This window comes from Cyclopterus lumpus, chromosome 3 (assembly GCF_009769545.1).
Source record: "Cyclopterus lumpus isolate fCycLum1 chromosome 3, fCycLum1.pri, whole genome shotgun sequence".
NCBI lineage: Eukaryota > Metazoa > Chordata > Actinopteri > Perciformes > Cyclopteridae > Cyclopterus > Cyclopterus lumpus.
This window is the reverse complement of record NC_046968.1, coordinates 1,777,569-1,796,340: the sequence shown is the minus strand read 5'-3', so window position 1 is coordinate 1,796,340 and position 18,772 is coordinate 1,777,569. Positions and strand designations below refer to the sequence as shown.

At 43.5% G+C, this 18,772-nt stretch overlaps 1 protein-coding gene across 1 annotated transcript in view; it reads left to right on the top strand.

Moving 5' to 3' along the window:
• Positions 1–2,043: 2,043 nt before the first annotated feature.
• cers3a (ceramide synthase 3a) overlaps positions 2,044–18,772 on the top strand; it is a 34,159-nt gene continuing 17,430 nt past the window's right edge. Inside the window, exons 1-3 of the mRNA XM_034529629.1 lie at positions 2,044–2,194; positions 8,213–8,394; positions 10,504–10,621. Coding sequence (XP_034385520.1) covers positions 8,222–8,394; positions 10,504–10,621 — 291 coding nt within the window. The 5' untranslated portion in view covers positions 2,044–2,194; positions 8,213–8,221. The remainder of the gene's footprint in view (positions 2,195–8,212; positions 8,395–10,503; positions 10,622–18,772) is intronic.

Sequence of the window (18,772 nt, the reverse complement as noted above, 5' to 3'; positions counted from 1 at the left end):
CTACAGGACTCGCAGAGAAACCAAAAGGATGTTTGCAAGAAGTCCTACACAAAACATGAAGCTTTGTTTTGGTCATAACACAGTTGATTGCAGTGGTGGGGGCAGAAATTCCTACCAGAGTGTAAAACATACAGACAGACAACAACACAAACCCAACACAAATAAATAGTGGCAAGCACAAATCCAACTGAATTTCAACCTGTGACAAAACAGAAGGCAGACAGAGAACAGGAGTGATATTAGCCTACCACTTGGAAAAGTGTTATTTCAACATGTGACAGACCAACTAACTACTAGCATATAGGGTGACAGGTAAAGATGAACATGATATCCAGGGTGGCAAGAAGGGATATGCAAAGATCACAATTGCCTTTGGGAACATTGCATCAATTTAAACACAGAAGTACTGTCTATCAAGAGAGAAAAAAGACCTGATGTATATGGCCAAGACAGATTTATGATGATCAGAGGAGATAACGAGATGTAAAATGGACAAAAAGAGACATGTTTTTAGCTTGGCTCCTTTTGGATTTGTTTACTTCATCCCTTATCTCCTGTATATCCATACCAGCTTTTCATAACATACCAATACTTTTATTTATCTAATCCCATGTTTCAACTCATGCTCTTGAGTCCTGTTTGTGCCACCAGTCATAATGGAAACATGCTGCCAATAATGAAAACACAAATGGACTCGTCAGCCTGGTGACCAAGATTATTCTGGTGAAAATTGTTATATTGGCCCACGCCCTATAGGAACTCTCCAGGTACCTTTCCTTGTGGCATGTTAGTCATTAGTTAGGAGTGCCTTTAAAGGGTTCTATTGATTGAGCTTGACATTGAGTACCAGTACACTGTTTGCTCTGTCAGTACACACACACACCCTGAACCACAAAAACCCTGCAACCCCACTTAAAACCATCATACCAATATGTGTATGTCTATATATAGATATAGACATACAGTATATATATATATATATATATTTATCATTTGTGTTTGCCACAGAAACATTCTAGTTAATTGTTGGAGCTTGTTGGAGTCCGTATTGCAGGAAAGCTGAATATATTAAGGGATGTTTAGTTGTACCTGAAGTTAAAGCACAGAAAGAAGATGACAGAAGCAACACAAGTTTTAGTTTCAGTTTATGTATAGGGGGGCCGGATGAAGTTGAACTGCCAGTTCAACTGAAAAAGAAAACACATGAAATGTTATTTGAAGTGTAAGCAGTGAGAGGAGTTGTATTCAGCTGAAGTGTCATCTCACATAGCCACCAAAGAAAAGGTTGCCTCCATATATTATCATTCTGGGAGAGGGAAAAAAACGCTATCACTCGTTTTTATTTCTTTAAACCAATCACAATTGTCTTGGGCTGGCGTTTGTGGTGGAAAACAGGACACAGCAAGCCTTGCAAAATAAATAGCACAGCTAGAAGACGAGGAGGCGAATGCTGTGTGAAATAGGTAGCCATTGGCAGGCTTATACCCACAGTCTACACCCAGTGAGTCAGACTATAGTTGAAGTGTAAATGCTAAAAGCAGTTAATGTGTTACATGGTAAGTCAGTGCTTAAAAGGGTTTGAAATGTCAAATGTAGTGTAAGAGCTGAGAGCAACATCATTGTCAGTGTAAAGCTAACAATTTGTGTCAAATGATGAGTCAGACAATGTGAACTGCAGGATCTGTAGCGTAAGTTAATGTGTAAGTGCAGAAAAAGAATACATGTGTTAGATATTGTCATTGATTATAAATAAAACAGGGTTAGGGTTTATAATGGGCCAAGCTCATCAAATGGCATTTTGTGAAAGTCAACATAATTTCCCGGTTGCCTCCTCTATCCTTTGAAGGTTTGTTTTATGGGAGAACCTGCTTTTGTACTTTATCAGGAACACAATACAAACAAGGATATTAGATCCTTTGAGGGAAGGGAGAAAAAAAAGAAGCTTGTGTGTGTGTTATGCTTACCTCTACTTCCTGGAGGGCAGAAAAAAAACCTTTGCAGGTAATTGTGGCAGGGCTGGGTGTGACCCTAAAGAATGTCAAACAAAGAGAGAGTGGCTAGCTGTTAGTCGTAACGGGGCAATAGAAGATTTTACCATCTGTGTTCGTCCTCCACGGCAAACACAGCCTTCAGTCAGCTGGTGTGGAAACAACAGCCCTTACCTGCTCTATCTGGTAGCACTGACACTGGAAAGGTAAGCCTGTGGCATAGGAGTGTGATTGGTGAGCCCATTGCTTGTTTTAGCTTGAATGTGAGTGAAAGTTCCAGGTTTTCTCTCTGTGAGCTTTGTCATGGCTGAAGTGGGATGAAAAAAAGTCAATTGTGTCAGATAGATAAACACACTGGTAAATAAGTTTGAGACCTGTTTTCTATCCCAGTTTGACAGTTTCAAAGACCTGTATTTTTGGGTCACCTTTGTAGGTCCAGCAGGTATGTAACGGTGGAATGAAAATCTTGTTTAATGTCACTTGAAGCACAAAACTAATGGACAAATGAAGCAATTACTCTTTATTAATCAACCCTGAGGTCATGAAAAGCAGTTTTTGTAGGTTGTTTAATGCGGATTCAGAGGTTGTATTCTTCGTTATGGGTAATTTTCTTGTAAACTTCCACTAAGTAAGACTTTTGGCTTTTGTCCATTATTTCAGAGGAAACGTGTCTACCTCTACTCACTGTTAATGTTTTGAGTCAACCAGAGTAAAAGTCAGGCAGAGAGTTGTGGGTACAACACGCAGGCTGAACATATTTTCTAACAGACTTTGCTCATCGAATTCCGTGTTTTACTCTATTTCGGATGAGCTGTCTGTTAGTGGTGTGAAATTATAGGCGTGCAACATAAATTGTAATGAATATATTGGAATTGAATCCAGGAGACTAGAGAGATTTTAACAGAGCCAAATTAAAGTGAGTATGTTGAGGGGGCCACATATCAACACATTGTGCGGAGAGGTTAATGCTAGCGCTGACTCACACAAGCACTGATAGAAATCCCAGAATCTAAAGTGTAACTAAACAAACAATCCAAACATTGCATCTCAAATGACTACATCAGCCTGCATATTGTATCGGATTCTCATTTGTCGGCTCTAATGAGCCCTCCAATATAGAATAGAGCAGCAGCTGGCTTTCAGCTTGTACCTACGTGACATGACTCAACTCATGTTTGTCATAAAAACATAACAGAACCATTGGTAATGTAAGAGCCCCGCATTACGTGGAACATGACGAGTTAATAAAGAGTAAGTCAAAAAGCGGGACGTCCTTCAATCAGAGGATGGATAACCCCAGATTTCTCCCGTAGCTGTTTCATCGGTGTATGAATGGGTATGAATGTTAGTCCTGATGGACAGGTGGCACCTTACATGGTAGCTCCTTCCATCAGTGTGTGAATGTTAGTTAGTCCTGATGGACAGGTGGCACCTTACATGGTAGCTCCTTCCATCAGTGTGTGAATGTTAGTTAGTCCTGATGGACAGGTGGCACCTTACATGGTAGCTCCTACCATCAGTGTGTGAATGTTAGTTAGTCCTGATGGACAGGTGGCACCTTACATGGTAGCTCCTCCCATCAGTGTATACATGTTAGTTAGTCCTGATGTGCAGGTGGCACCTTGCATGGTAGCTCCTCCCATCAGTATGTGAATGTTAGTTAGTCCTGATGGACAGGTGGCACCTTGCATGGTAGCTCCTCCCATCAGTGTATGAATGTTAGTTAGTCCTGATGGACAGGTGGCACCTTGCATGGTAGCTCCTCCCATCAGTGTATAAATGTTAGTTAGTCCTGATGTGCAGTTGGCACCTTGCATGGTAGCTCCTCCCATCAGTGTATGAATGGGTGAATGATGCCTTTTAGTGTTAAAGCGCTTTGAATGGTTGGAACACTAGAAAAGAGAAATACAAGTACAGTCCATTTACCATTCACCATAGATTTATGTCATGTCCATTCTACTACTACAGGGCCACCAACCCATCACGGACTGTGCTATTGATTTTCGGAACAATGCTCGATTAAGTTTGTGGAACACGGATGCTTAGTGTGACTCATATTTGTCTTGTTATAGTAAGAGCCTGGAGCTCCTCTTGCCACTTGGTCTGCCTGAAACTGCCACTGCACCAGAGTTCCTCCCTCACTCACTCCACGCCTGAACTTACGTGGGGTTCCCGCAAAATACTTGGACTTCAAGGAGGTATTCAACAAGTCCAAGGCCATGTCTCTGCCTCCCCACCGTCCTTATGATTGTGCCATCAATCTACATGTGGACGCCTCTACTCCCTTTTTTCCCTTGAAAGAGAGGCTAAGGACAAATACATAATACAAACTTGCATAATGTGAGGCTGCTGGTCTCATCCGTCCCTCATCTCCCACAAGGGCTGGATTCTTCTTTGTAGAGAAGGACAAGACCCTCAGAGTCTAAGGAGCCCCCATTTCCTCTGAGCTTGACCTTCGCAACGCCTATCACCATGTCCGAATCAGAGAGGGGGATGAGTGTAAAACGGCCTTCAACACACCTAAGGGGCATTATGTGTAGGCCCTTCGGCATTTAGGAGGTGGTCTCGGGGGGGGGGGGGGGGGGGGGGGGGCTAATGACGCCTCGCAGGACTGCTTTGAGTCAACGGACTGGGATGCACTGTGTGGACCACATGGGGAGGACATCAACAGCATGACGGACTGCATCACGGAATATATAAAGTTCTGTGTACACACCACCATTCCATCCCGGAATGTACGTTGCTTCCCGAACAGCAAGCCATGGATCACCAGTGACCTGAAAGCACTTCTTCATAAGAAAGCAGCTTTCAGGTCTGGGGACAGGGACAAGCTCAGGAGAGTCCAGCACCACCTGAAGGTGAAGCTCAGGGAGTGCAAGGACTCCTACAGGAGCAAGCTGTAGGCCAAACACCAGCAGAACAATGTCTGAGGGTAACCAGAAGAGGAGTCATACAAAATAACCTCATAAAGGTTAACAACACTATTTCAGCAGTGCACCAAAACCTGAGAATTAAATGTGGACTCCTACATATTAGATTTCTGTCATCTGAAGCTGTATTAGTAAATGATTTAATATCAATCAAATTGATTACTGAAACCTGGCTGAGTCATGAAGAATATGTCAGCCTAAATGAATCAACTCCTCCAAGTCATATTAATACTCACATTCCTCGAGGCACCGGCCGAGGAGGTGGAGTAGCAGCCATCTTTGACTCAAGTCTATTAATGAATCCTAAACCTAAACTAAACTACAACTCATTTGAAAGCCTTGTTCTTAGTCTTTCACATCCAACCTGGAAAACATTACAGCCAATCCTATTTGTTATACTGTACCGGCCACCAGGTCCATATTCAGAATTTATATCTGAATTTTCAGAGTGTTTATCAAGTTTAGTCCTTAAAACTGATAAGGTTATTATTGCAGGAGATTTTAATATTCATGTGGATATTGATAATGATTGCCTTAGTACTGCATTTATCTCATTGTTGGACTCGATTGGCTTCTGTCAGAGAGTACAGAAACCCACTCACTGCTTTGGCCACACCCGTCACCTTGTTCTTGCATGTGACATTGAACATTTGGAGGTCTTCCCACAGAACCCTCTTCTGTCAGACCATTACCTCATAACTTTTAAGTTCATACTCCCGGAGTGTACACCGTTAGTCAAAAGCAGTCTGGATTGGAATCTTCCCAGTGAGACATATTCAGTTCTGCCAGAAAGGTAGGATTGAAACCACTTGAGTGCAAAGTCTAATAGTCCAATGGTGGTGTGCTGCAGTCAGGTCCAGGAGGATGAGGAGTGAGGGTGATCCTACATCTGCTGTCATCAGCAGGTCATTCGTCACCCTGAGCAAAGCAGTTTCAGTGCTGTGAGCTTAACGAAACCCTGACTGGAATTTCAAACAAGTTGTGTTTGAGGTGGTCCTGAAGTTGAGAAGCAACTACCTTCTCTAACACCTTGGACAGGAAGGCATGGTTGGAGATAGGCCTGTAATTGTCTAGAAGCAACCTTGAGAGTAGGTGGGACACAGACAGACTGAAGGGAAAGGTTAACAACTTTGGTGATGAGAGGACTGAGAGGGATATGTGACTTGAGCCGAGCAGCGGGAATGGGGTACAGGGTACAAGTACAGGATTTAATTTTTCTGAGGATTTCCTGGACATGGCTCTCGTGAACCTCAGCGAGATGTAGAGGAGACAGTACACTCGCAGATACGGTGTTGAGGTCACAGGGAAGCCAGATGGACAGCTGGAGATCAGAGAGCGAAAGTTGTTGACCTTAGATCTGAAAAAGTCAATGAAGCTGTTGCATTGCTCTTCCGTAGCCTCAGTTGAACAGGGTGGTTGTGGCTTCAGGAGATGGTTTATGATGGGAAAAAGCTGTTTAGAGTTGCCAGGGTTTTTATTGATTAAGCTGAAATAGAACTGTGAGCAAGCATCTTTAAGGGAGTTGGAGTAGGCCCTTTGATGCCCACGGAAAGCCAGTTCATGGACAGTGAGCCCAGAGTGTCTGCAGCGTCGTTCCAGGACACGCCCAGCTGTTTTTATTTTCCGCAGCTCATGTGTGAACCAGGGAGCGGAGCTTGAGAAAATGACCTCACGTGACTTGACAGGGGCATGGAGCTCAAAAACACTGCTCAGGGATGTATTATAGAGTTCCACTAATTCATCCATTGATGCAGAGGCTAGGCAGGTGATGAGATGGAGATCCATGGTCATAGTGGCTGAGTCAATGCTTTTCCAGTTCCGGAAAGATTTGACGATTAGCTCTAATAGTAGGCAGCATAAAAGTCAAGGTCATTGAGACCACCAAGATCATAAACCTGTAGTAAACCAGAGTAAAAGTAACATCAAGCAATGCCTAACATAATAAATAATGGGACTTTCCTCACTAAACCAGTAGAGATTGCCAATTATTTCAATAATTACTTCATGAGTAAAGTTGATAATCTCAGAAAGAACTTCCCCTGACATTGAGAGAATGTTGTCGTCTCTGGCTGGTATAGACCATCTAGATGATAAACTGTTGCGATTTGCATCAGATCTACCCCAATATGTCACATCTTCCACAAATACTTAATGTACGGTGTATGCCAAAAGGTCTGGGAAGTGGCAAATGTGATTCCAATACCAAAGGACAATAAATCAGCCTTCACATGTGCAAATAGCCATCCAATTAATTCACTCCCCATTTTGAGCAAATCATTGGAGAAAGTCACTTTCAAACAAATGCATGTTTATTTTATTCGGAATAAACTCATGACTAGTTCCCAGCGTGCATACAGACGGATTCAATCAACAGCAACTGCCCTTGCCTGCAACAATGCGATCGGCCGACCAGAGGGAGGGGATGGAAAGCGTGGAGCGATCAGGCCAGGAGCAAACAAACCCTCCGCGGGAGGCTTTGTGGATGCAACGGGGCCGACGAAGGAGTCCGAGCGCCCCGATGGCCGAGACGAACGGAGGAGCAGAGAAGCCGTTGAGCCCGAGGAGCTGCGAGGTGGAACACTGCAGAACCATGCCAGCCGGGAGGATGCAATAGCCAACCACGGACCGGACCACCGGAGCATCAGGACCGCTGAGAGGCGACTAGCCTCAGTGCAATAGTATGGAGCAGGGAGTCGGCCGGCTCGCCGGCCAGCAAGAGACCGTCAGCCAGCCAGCAAGAGATATTATAAGTCCCTTGGTGGTGGCAGCTGCTCCTCCTCCAACCCCTCGCCTCATCGAAGGAAGTCCTTTCTACTCGGTGCATTGCCTGTTTTCTCCCGTCGCTGGGGGCGAGATCTTCAGTACCTGGTCGACTGGGAAGGATACGACCCCCGACTCATCTTCTTCCAGAACTAGACGCTTGCCGGGAACACCCAGCAGGTCCCCTGTTCGGACAATGAGAGTCTTTCATCCGGTTCCGAGGGTTTGTTCTTAAGTGAAAACTGTCTATCCAAGACATAAACGAAGTACGTTAAGTTTCATGAGTGAACATTCTCCATGACGATATTATGGGAGATGAATGTGAACGTTGTTGCCAAAAACAATCGTGTTAAATGGCTGATTTTTTAGATTATTTGAATCAGTTTATCGCCTATGTTTCTGGACACTTTGCTGTGAACTGTCAGCCAAGTCATAGTCCTGACCTTTACAAATATTAGATACAGACTGCATGTCTATTGGTGGCTACTAAAATATAATCTAACTTCTTGTGTTTGTGTGACCTGGTGCTGTTAGGTTGGAGGGATGTTTGACACACTGTATGAGTGGTTCTGGTGGGACAAAATCTGGCTGCCTTTGAACCTGACGTGGGCTGACCTGGAGGACAGGGAGGACCGGGTCTATGCCAAAGCTTCACATCTCTACGTCACTGTTCCCTACACCTTTGCCTTCTTACTCATCAGATACCTGTTTGAAAGGTAAGCTCCACACTCTGTGCTTCTATTATCCCATACTGTACCAACAGCATATCCCTCTCCCTCAAAGGATTACACAGTATGTTACGGTTTGAAGGATATTTTTGGTATTATTCAAACCAACAGTAAATGCATCCTCAATTGAGTGTGTATCAAAGATACATCTTCTTCCTCCGTGCCATATAGAGCTCCATTGTTGTTCCTGGAGTCAACGAGCCAGAGTGTGTGTGTGTGTTTGTGTCTGTCAATTTATTCACACTTAGCTTCAATGCATTTCAGCAATGCTACGTTTGAATACATTTACTTCACTTCTCTCTGAATTTTAGGTTTTATTTTTTTTGGTAATCTAGAAATTAATAGTTTACGAGATTGACAAAGGGTCTGAAATCATCGGAGGAAAGGGGAATGTAAAACTATGTTTAAATTAAATGTAGTTTATTTTGTATAGCCCAAAATGGACATCCCTGTCCCAGGACATCAGGAAAAACCCTTTCACGGGGAAAAAAGTGAAGAAACTGTCAGAAGAGCAACTAAGGAGGATCCCTCTCCCTGGATGGACAGAAGCAATAGATGTCATGTGTACAGATGAACAGCGTTACAGAGTTACATAAACACATTCAATGAACATGCCTGAACTTAATGAATAGGGACCAGTATAGTTAGTATCAATGTATTTCAGTCGCTGGGCATAGGCAAAGGGTCGGTCCTCGGACCCCAGCCTGGCCACGCGGAACCACCGCAGTTGGTGAGTTGTGCTTGGCTGCCAGGGGTAGCTCCAGGGCCGCTGTCTTTGCCTCCCCTGCCAAAAGAGGCAAGAGCCGGACTGCCCACAGCTGCATGCCTCCTCCGTCACCTCAAACCAGTCCAGGAACAACTGCACATCTTCGGTTGCGGTCATCCGGTGTAAGGCCACCCTGGCCAGCATAGAGGGAGCTGCAACTGTCCCCACTGCGAGCTGCTCCAGAGCGTGAACCAGCCTCTCGGCTTGGGCCTGGAGCGCCCCCAGGAACTGCCTGTTAGCCTCTGCTTGGTCCCTTTGCATTGCCGCAATTCCCCTGAGCACCTGCCCCAGCGCGATAATTGGTGAGGCCGGCACCTCCGGCTGTTGCCCATCATTCTCCATGTGCTCAGGTCCCACATTGGGCTCCAGTGTAATACTTCTGTTACCAACTTGGGTATGCCGGAGCACAACATCTGTTGCAGCTGAGGTTAATTACACCAGCTGAGGTTAATTACACCACTTACCAGCACCATTCCCAGAACCACTTCCCCACTCCGCCCCATCTGCAGCTGAGCCTACCCACGCCCGACCACAACATCATCACGTCATATAAATAATCATGGTGACTTTTAATCCATCTGTAAAACTAAAACAGATTAATAGATGTCATGTGTACAGAATGAACAGCATTACAAAGTTACATAAACACATTACATGAATATGACAATATATGAATGGAACTCCAATCCATGAAACAGAAGTAGGTAGAGAGGAGGGGGGGCGGGGCACATCAGCAGGGCCAACACGGGAGGCCGGCTCACCAGGCATCAGACACCTCCAGGTCCAATGGACCCTATGAGATGTGAAGTCACAAAGACTCCGGGAAGGAAGCAGAGTTAATAAGGTACAATGGAGATATGTAAATTCATCCATAAGGAGAGAGAGAAGAGGAGATAGGTGCAACAACCCATGATCGAGAGTTCTTAATAATTATTGAGTGTGCAGTGCTCTTTTGGGCTGTCGTGTGTACGCTCTCCTGCTGCGCCTCCAAGCGTACCAGCCGTGTCCGTCCACCAACCGCTGCTCCGTACTTCCTGCGGGTGTCTCACGCTCTCTCCTTCAGCTCTCCCCGCTACAAGCATATATATTGGGGAGATACACCATCACAAACATCTGTTGCAGCTGAGGTTAATTACACCACTTACAAGCACCATTCCCAGAACCACTTCCCCACTCCGCCCCATCTGCAGCTGAGCCTACCCACGCCCGACCACAACATCATCACATCATATAAATAATCATGGTGACTTTTAATCCATCTGTAAAACTAAATCTTATGCTGACTCTGACATTGTTAGAACTGAACCCTGTGTGTGTTAAATGTATTCCAGATGGATAGCAACACCACTCGCAGTCTCCGCTGGGATCAAGCAGAGAGTCCATCTTAAAGCAGAGGAAAACCCCATTCTGGAACGTTACTACATTACTCAGAGTAGAAATCCTGCTAAGGTAAATGTATTCCCACTCAACTGAGAGCTCAACACATTTTGAAATAAAAGAACGACATGCAAATCAAGACAGCATATTAACCAGTTTGGCAATGTGTGATAAATCACATTCAACCAAGAACAGAAACATGCTGAAACAGAAACTGTTTCCAGGGGATGCTATAAAGTGACGACTGAATTTAAACTAATGTTAGCCTTCTTCTTCTTTGCTTTAAAAGGTACTCAAGGCACTTTACATCGTAAAGACAAACAATAGAACCAACAACAAAACAAGAAAGATGACAATAATGAGAAACAAAATAAAAACTAGCATCACAGGTTAAAAGCAGATTTAAATACCACGGGGCAGTGTGGGTGAAAGAGACAGTTCTGGTTTTGAGAGGGGCAAGCTGATCAATGCAGGAGGACAGTGTGTTATTGTAGATGTTGACAAGGTATGTGGGGGAGGGTATATAGTTTTGCAGTGAGATGATTGATAGTGAGTCCTGAGAAGCAGACCAGGTCCAGGGTGTGACCGTGGTTGTGGGTAGGGAAATTGATGTGCTGAGTGAAGTTGAAGCATCGAAGTATGTCCAGAAATTCTGTGGCTGTTTTACAGTCACCGAGCAGCAGGATGGAATGTGAGAGGGAGCAGAGCTGGGTCAGGAATTCAGATAGGTCGGAGAGGAAGGTAGGGTTGGGTTTGGGGGGGGGGGGGGGGGGGGTCGGTGGTTAATTGAGATGACCAGGGGAGAGGATTTGGGTAGGATCCTGTGGTTGGCTGAAGTCCTGTAGGGCAAGGATGTTGTATTTTTTCTCCAGCTAGACTTTGAAGTATTGAGTGGCAGTAGAGGGATGCCTGCCTCCCTGAGCAGGCGGTCGGAGCCAGGCCTGCTCAGTTTTTCGGCATCCTGGATCTTGTACAGTGTGGATATTCTTCCTTCCAGCTCTGTGATTTTATCAGGCAGGCGGGAGCAGCTGACACAATCAGATGGAGAGGTGAGTAGAGCCATAATAGCGAGTGAGGACTCCCAGTATCTGTTGTCCCAGTAGCGTTAGCTAGCTCCAAAGCTAAAAGCTGAATCTAGCTGGTAGTCTCGGCAGGTTTTCCGGTCCAGGGAGCACTAGACTTAAAGGCTTTAGTACGTGTTGGCAAACACCATACGCCTAGTTAAGACATATAGATTAAAACAGCCAGGATCTGAAAAAAGTTTAGCGTAAGATGTGGCTAAAACTGGAGATAAATTTAAATTTGTAGAAAGAAAAGGTAACGAGATGCAGATACAGCGCCACACAACGCTAACGCGTAACCTCTGAAATTGGAGGGGAAATCTCTGACGTCAAATGACAGGGGACCTTATTCAATTCAATTCAGTTTATTTTGTATAGCCCAATATCACAAATTACAAATTTGCCTCAGAGGGCTTTACAATCTGTACACATACGACATCCCTGACCTTTGACCTCACATCGAATCAGGAAAAACTCCCCAAAAAAAACCTTTCACAGGGAAAAAAGGGAAGAAACCTTCAGAAGAGCAATACATAAACACATTACATGAATATGACAATGTATGAATGGAACTCCAATCCATGAAACAGAAGTAGGTAGAGAGGAGGGGGGAAGGGGCGGGGCATCAGCAGGGCCAACGCGGGAGGCCGGCTCACCAGGCATCAGACACCTCCAGGTCCAATGAACCCTATGAGACGTGAAGTCACAAAGACTCCGGGGAGGAAGCAGAGTTAATAAGGTGCAATGGAGAGATGTAAATTCATCCATAAGGAGAGAGAGAAGAGGAGATAGGTGCTCAGTGTAACCTAAAACATCCCCCAGCAGCCTATAAGCCTATTGCAGCATATCAAGGGGCTTGACCAGGGCAAACCTGATTCAGCCCTAACTATAAGCACTATTATAGAGGAAAGCCTTAAGTTTACTCTTAAATGAGGTGACTGTGTCTGCCTCCCAGACTGAAAGTGGAAGCTGGTTCCATAAAAGAGGAGCTTGATAACTGAAGGCTCTGGCTCCCATCCTACTTGTTTGGACTCTAGGAACCACAAGTAGCCCTGCATTTAGTGAGCGCAGCTCTCTAGTGGGGCAATATGGTACTACAAGCTCCTTAAGATATGATGGTGCATCACCAATCAAAACTTTGTAGGTGAGGAGATGTGATTCTTGATTTTACAGGGAGCCAGTGCAGAGCAGCTAATACAGGAGTAATGTGATCTCTTTTCTTAGTTTTTTTAAATACACTAGCTGCAGCATTCTGGATTAACTGGAGGGATTTAAGAGACTTATTAGAACAGCCTGATAATAAGGAGTTGCAGTAATCTAGTCTGGAAGTAACAAACGCGTGAACCAGCTTTTCTGCATCTTTTTGGACAAGATGTGCCTGATTTTTTAAATGTTACGTAGATGAAAAATGCAGTCCTTGAGATTTGCTTCACGTGGGAGTTAAAGGACAAGTCTCGGTCAAAGATAACGCCGAGATTCTTTACAGTGGTGTTGGATGCCAGGGCAATGCTATCTACAGAAACCACATCACCAGATAATTGATCTCTGAGGTGTTCAGGGCCCAGTAAAATAACTTCAGTTTTGTCTGAGTTTAACATCAGGAAGTTGCAGGCCATCCATGATTTTATGTCTTTAAGACATTGTTGAATTTTAGCGAGCTGGTTGGTCTCGTCTGGTTTGAACAATAGATATAATTGAGTATCATCTGCATAGCAATGAAAGTTTATGCAGTGTTTCCTGATAATCTTGCCCAAAGGAAGCATATATAAGGTAAATAAAATTGGTCCAAGCACAGAACCTTGTGGAACTCCGTAATAACGTTAGTAGTCATTGAGGCTTCATCGTTTACAAATACAAATTGAGATCGATCTGATAAATAGGATTTAAACCAACTTAGTGCGGTACCTGAAATGCCAATCGACTGATCCAATCTCTGTAATAGGATGACATGGTCAATGGTGTCGAACGCAGCACTAAGGTCTAACAAGACCAGTATAGAAATGAGTCCTTTATCAGGAACTAAGGTCTAACAAGACCAGTACAGAGATGAGTCCTTTATCAGCACTAAGGTCTAACAAGACCAGTAGATGAGTCCTTTATCAGCACTAAGGTCTAACAAGACCAGTACAGAGATGAGTCCTTTATCTGATGCAATTAGGAGGTCATTAGTAATCTTCACCAGTGCTGTCTCTGTGCTGTGGTGTTTTCTAAATCCTGACTGAAACTCCTCAAATAAACTATTCTGATGTAGAAAGTCACACAACTGATTTGCGACTACTTTCTCAAGGATCTTAGAGAGGAAGGGAAGGTTAGAGATCGGTCTGTAGTTAGCCAACACCTCTGGATTAAGAGTGGGCTTCTTCAGGAGAGGTTTAATTACAGCTACTTTGAAGGAATGTGGTACATGGCCTGTTAGCAAAGACACATTAACAATATCCAACAGAGAGGTGCCAATTAAAGGCCACATGTCTTTAAGCAGCCTCGTTGGGATGGGGTCTAAGAGACAGGTAGACGGTTTAGAAGTAGAAACCGTTGAGGACAATTGGTCAAGGTTGATGGGAGAAAAGCTATCCAAATATACACCAGGGCATACAGTCGTTTCCAAGGCCACTCCTCTTGATGACAGATCGGCAGTAGTTGAGGGCAAGAGATCATCAATCTAGCCCCTAATAGTTAAAATCTTTTCATTGAAGAAGTTCATGAAGTCATTACTACTGAGGTCTATAGGAATACACGGCTCCACAGAGCTGTGACTCTCTGTCAGCCTGGCTACAGTGCTAAAGAGAACCCTGGGGTTGTTCTTATTTTTCTCTATTACTGATGAGTAATAGGCTGCTCTGGCATTACGGAGAGCCTTTTTATATGTTTTAAGGCTATCTCGCCAAACTAAGCGTGATTCTTCCAGATTGGTGGAACGCCATATTCTTTCGAGCTTTCGTGAAGTTTGCTTTAGTTCGCGGGTCTGATCACTGTCTTCTTCTTCAGTGGGACTATTGAGTCTAGTGTCATTCTCAGTGAGCCTGTAGCACTATCGACAAGATGATAAATCTGGGACGGACTAAAGTTAACACAGGAGTCCTCCGTCACATTCAGACGTGGTATTGAATCAAATGCAGAAGGAATCGCTTCTTTAAATTTAGCTACAGCACTGTCAGTTAGACATCTGGTGTAGAAACTTTTGACTAACGGTGTATACTCCGGGAGTATAAACTCAAAAGTTATGAGGTAATGGTCTGACAGAAGAGGGTTCTGTGGGAAGACCTCCAAATGCTCAATGTCAATGCCATATGTAAGAACAAGGTTGAGGGTGTGGCCAAAGCAGTGAGTGGGTTTCTGTACTCTGACAGAAGCCAATCGAGTCCAATAATGAGAAAAATGCAGCACTAAGGCAATCATTATCAATATTCACATGAATATTAAAATCTCCTACAATAATAACCTTATCAGTTTTAAGGACTAAACTTGATAAAAACTCTGAAAATTCAGATATAAATTCTGAATATGGACCTGGTGGCCGGTACAGCATAACAAATAGGATTGGCTGTAATGTTTTCCAGGTTGGATGTGAAAGACTAAGAACAAGGCTTTCAAATGAGTTGTAGTTTAGTTTAGGTTTAGGATTTATTAATAGGCTTGAGTCAAAGATGGCTGCTACTCCACCTCCTCGGCCGGTGCCTTGAGGAATGTGAGTATTAATATGACTTGGAGGAGTTGATTCATTTAGGCTGACATATTCTTCATGGCTCAGCCAGGTTTCAGTAAGACACAATAAATCAATGTGATTGTCTGATATTAAATCATTTACTAATACAGCTTTAGATGACAGAGATCTAATATTTAGGAGTCCACATTTAATTCTCCTGTTTTGTTGCACTGTTGCAGTAGTGATGTTAACCTGTATGAGGTTATTTTGTATGACTCCTCTTCTGGTTACTTTTGATTTAATTAATTTAAGTGGCCGTGGGACAGACACAGTCTCTATAGAGTTAAGGTTAACGGTGGGTAACTGCTCGGATGGAAGTGCAGAGAAGGGTGGAAGACTACAACTCTGCTTCTGCTTCCTGATCTGAACTCTGGGTCATGGATTAAGTCCGTTAATCAACTTGGCCATGTTCGCAGAAATGAGACGCGCTCCATCCCAAGTGGGATGAATGCCGTCTCGACTCATCAGATCAGGCTTTCCCCAGAAAGTCTTCAAGTTATCTATGTAGCCCACATTGTTTGCTGGGCACCACCTGGACAACCAGCGGTTGAATGACGACATGCGGCTATACATGTCATCATTGATCAGATTGGGGAGAGGGCCAGAGAAAACTACGGTGTCCGACATTGTCTTGGCATAAGCACACACCGATTCCACATTAATTTTAGTGACCTCCGAGCGCCGCAGTCGGGAGTCATTAGCGCCGGCGTGTATTATAATCTTACTGTAACTACGCTCATCTTTAGCCAGCAGTTTTAAACCAGATTCAATGTCGCCCGCTCTGGCCCCCGGGATGCATATGACTTTGGTCCCTGGCTTCCCTATCTTCACGTTTCTGACTATGGAGCTACCTATAACCAGAGTGTATGTATTACAATGTGTTTACATGTTGAAAGGTCAAGTCAAATAAATAACACTGTATGTATTATGCAATTGTAACGGAGTTCGAAATACATCTGTTACACAATTATACCAAATGAATAAAATGGTAAAATGTGTTATATCACTGACGCTTTGTTGGAGAGGGAATTGATTCCAAGAGAAAGATTCCAAGCAATTGTAGAGAAATATGATTTACATTGATGATAAAATCTGTTCATTCATCTCGGTATATTCACATTGCAAAACGTCAACGTACTTCCTGTAATGTGCGGAAAAGCATTCCTGGGTTGTTTTCTGTCACATTTTCCACTTTCTATATCATCAAAGCAAGCGTTTGACAGAAAACTGTGCTTTGCTGATTCTGATTGGCTAACAGTGTTGTCGATCTCATTTTGGTGGGTATAGCTCAATTATATTGGCTGTAACGATTAAAAGGAGGGCTCATTCACTGAAATCACCCAATCTGTTGCAGAGTCGTTGCCTCACGTAATCAATGCAGCTGGCTTTGAGGGGATTTTATGGCATACAGCATTATTTTGGTTTGGCATTGTGTATATTACTACTGTATTTGGATGTATTGAACGTCATTAGTGATACAAGTGAAATATATACATGATTTCAAAATGTCAGATTTGGAGGTCTTGCCTGAACGGTTTGTACTAAAATCTCTTTTTTTCTGCTTAACTTTATCAAAGTCAAACTTTGCAGAGAGACTGTTCACATATTGTACTATAATTTAGGAGAGGTTTAAACCTGCAGGCGCATCATTCTAAAGCGATAATCTTCCTGAAAGTGCTTTTTCTAATCGGCAAACCTGAAACCTTTTTAATTTTTGCTGTGTGACATCTTTATTTACTCTTAACAAGTGACATATATACGGGTAACTACATATCTGGACAAATCTCACAAGTGTTCACTTTATTATAACAACAACATTATTTAAATAGCCTTTGTGGTTTCAGAGATATACCCTTTTTAGTATGAGTATGCAATTTGGGTATGTTTGTTTCTAAAAAGGTTTAAGGATAAGGAAGTTTATTGTGTAAGTCTGGGTTTTTGGATAGTCCTGTATCTTTTTCCTGATTGCAAGGGAATTTTGAAGTCAATCCGGAATGAGACAGGGAGCCAGTGGAGGAGTGGAGAATGGGTGTTATGTGCTCATATTTCCGGACTCTCATCAGGATTCTGGCCGCGCTGTTTTGAATGTATTGCAGTTTATGGAAGTTCTCGCCAGTGATCCCAGTGAAGAGGGGATTACAGTAGTCCAGTCTAGAGGAAATAAAGGCGTGGATGAGCTTCTCTGCACCTTACAGGGTTAAAGTGGGGCGGAGTTTGGAGATGTTTTTGAGATGATAAAAGGAGTTTTTCACAGGTATTTTATATGGTCAGGTGAGGGTCAAAGCTTACTCCCAGATTAGTGACTGTGAAGGAGAGGGGTATGATTTGACTGTTACATGTGAGATGAGTTATGGAGGATGACTGAACCTGGTGTGGAGTGCCAACAAGGAGGGCTTCGGTTTTGATACTGTTTAACTGTAGGGAGTTGGAGGAGGCCCTTTGATGCTCACGGTAGGCCAGTTTATGAACAGTGAGCCCAGAGTGTGTTCCAGGACACGCCCAGCTGTTTTGATTTTCCTCAGCTCATGTGTGAACCAGGGAGCGGAGTGTGAGAAAATGACCTCACGTGATTGACAGGTGCATGGAGATGCTCAGGGATGTATTGTAGAGTTCCAGGGGATGAGTTGGAAATCCATGGTCATAGTTGAGTCAATGCTTTTCCAGTTCCGGAAAGATATTTGAAAGGAGAGCCTCTGCTGGGCTTTCTTCACCAGGTGTGATGTGTTCAGGGTCTTTAGTAATGTGAACTTGACAAGGGTGTGGTCTTCCTGTATCTCCTGAAGTCCACTATGAATATGATGGTGGTGTTTAGATTGTTGTCCGAGCACCACTCAGCCAGATGTTGGACCTCCTGTCTGTAGTGCGTCTCATTGTTGGAGATGAGTCCCACCAATGTGTTGCAGGAATCGAAGGGGGAACAGGTGAAGAGAACATTTACATTTCATTTAGCTGACGCTTTTATCCAAAACAACTTACAATCTAAGTTTCCACAGTTTCCCACAGTTCAGTGTTAGGATTCCTTTAAGAACATGTGTGCTCCCAATTGATGTTAAAATCACCCATAATAAATACCTTTTTGTTGAAATTACATTCTTTTGATAGTTTTTCAAATTCTTCATCAAAACTTATTTTGGAAGAGGGAGGCCGATAAATTACAATGAGTGAGGATGACATTTGTGGTGATAAAATGATATCTAGAACTATGCATTCCAGTTCTTTACAGACTGACAATTGGATCTCATTACACCAGATACAATCTCTCACATAGATCATAACTCTCCCTCCCTAGCCATTATCGCTCCTGTAAATGTTAAAACCTGGCACCTTCAATGTTACTGATGGAGCTTTTTTGTGAAACCAAGCCTCAGATAAATCAAGGAAGTCTAGACTGGAGTCCAGCAAAAGATGACAAACTCACTTTTAGATTTAATACTTCTTATGTTCAGAAGCCCACCGATT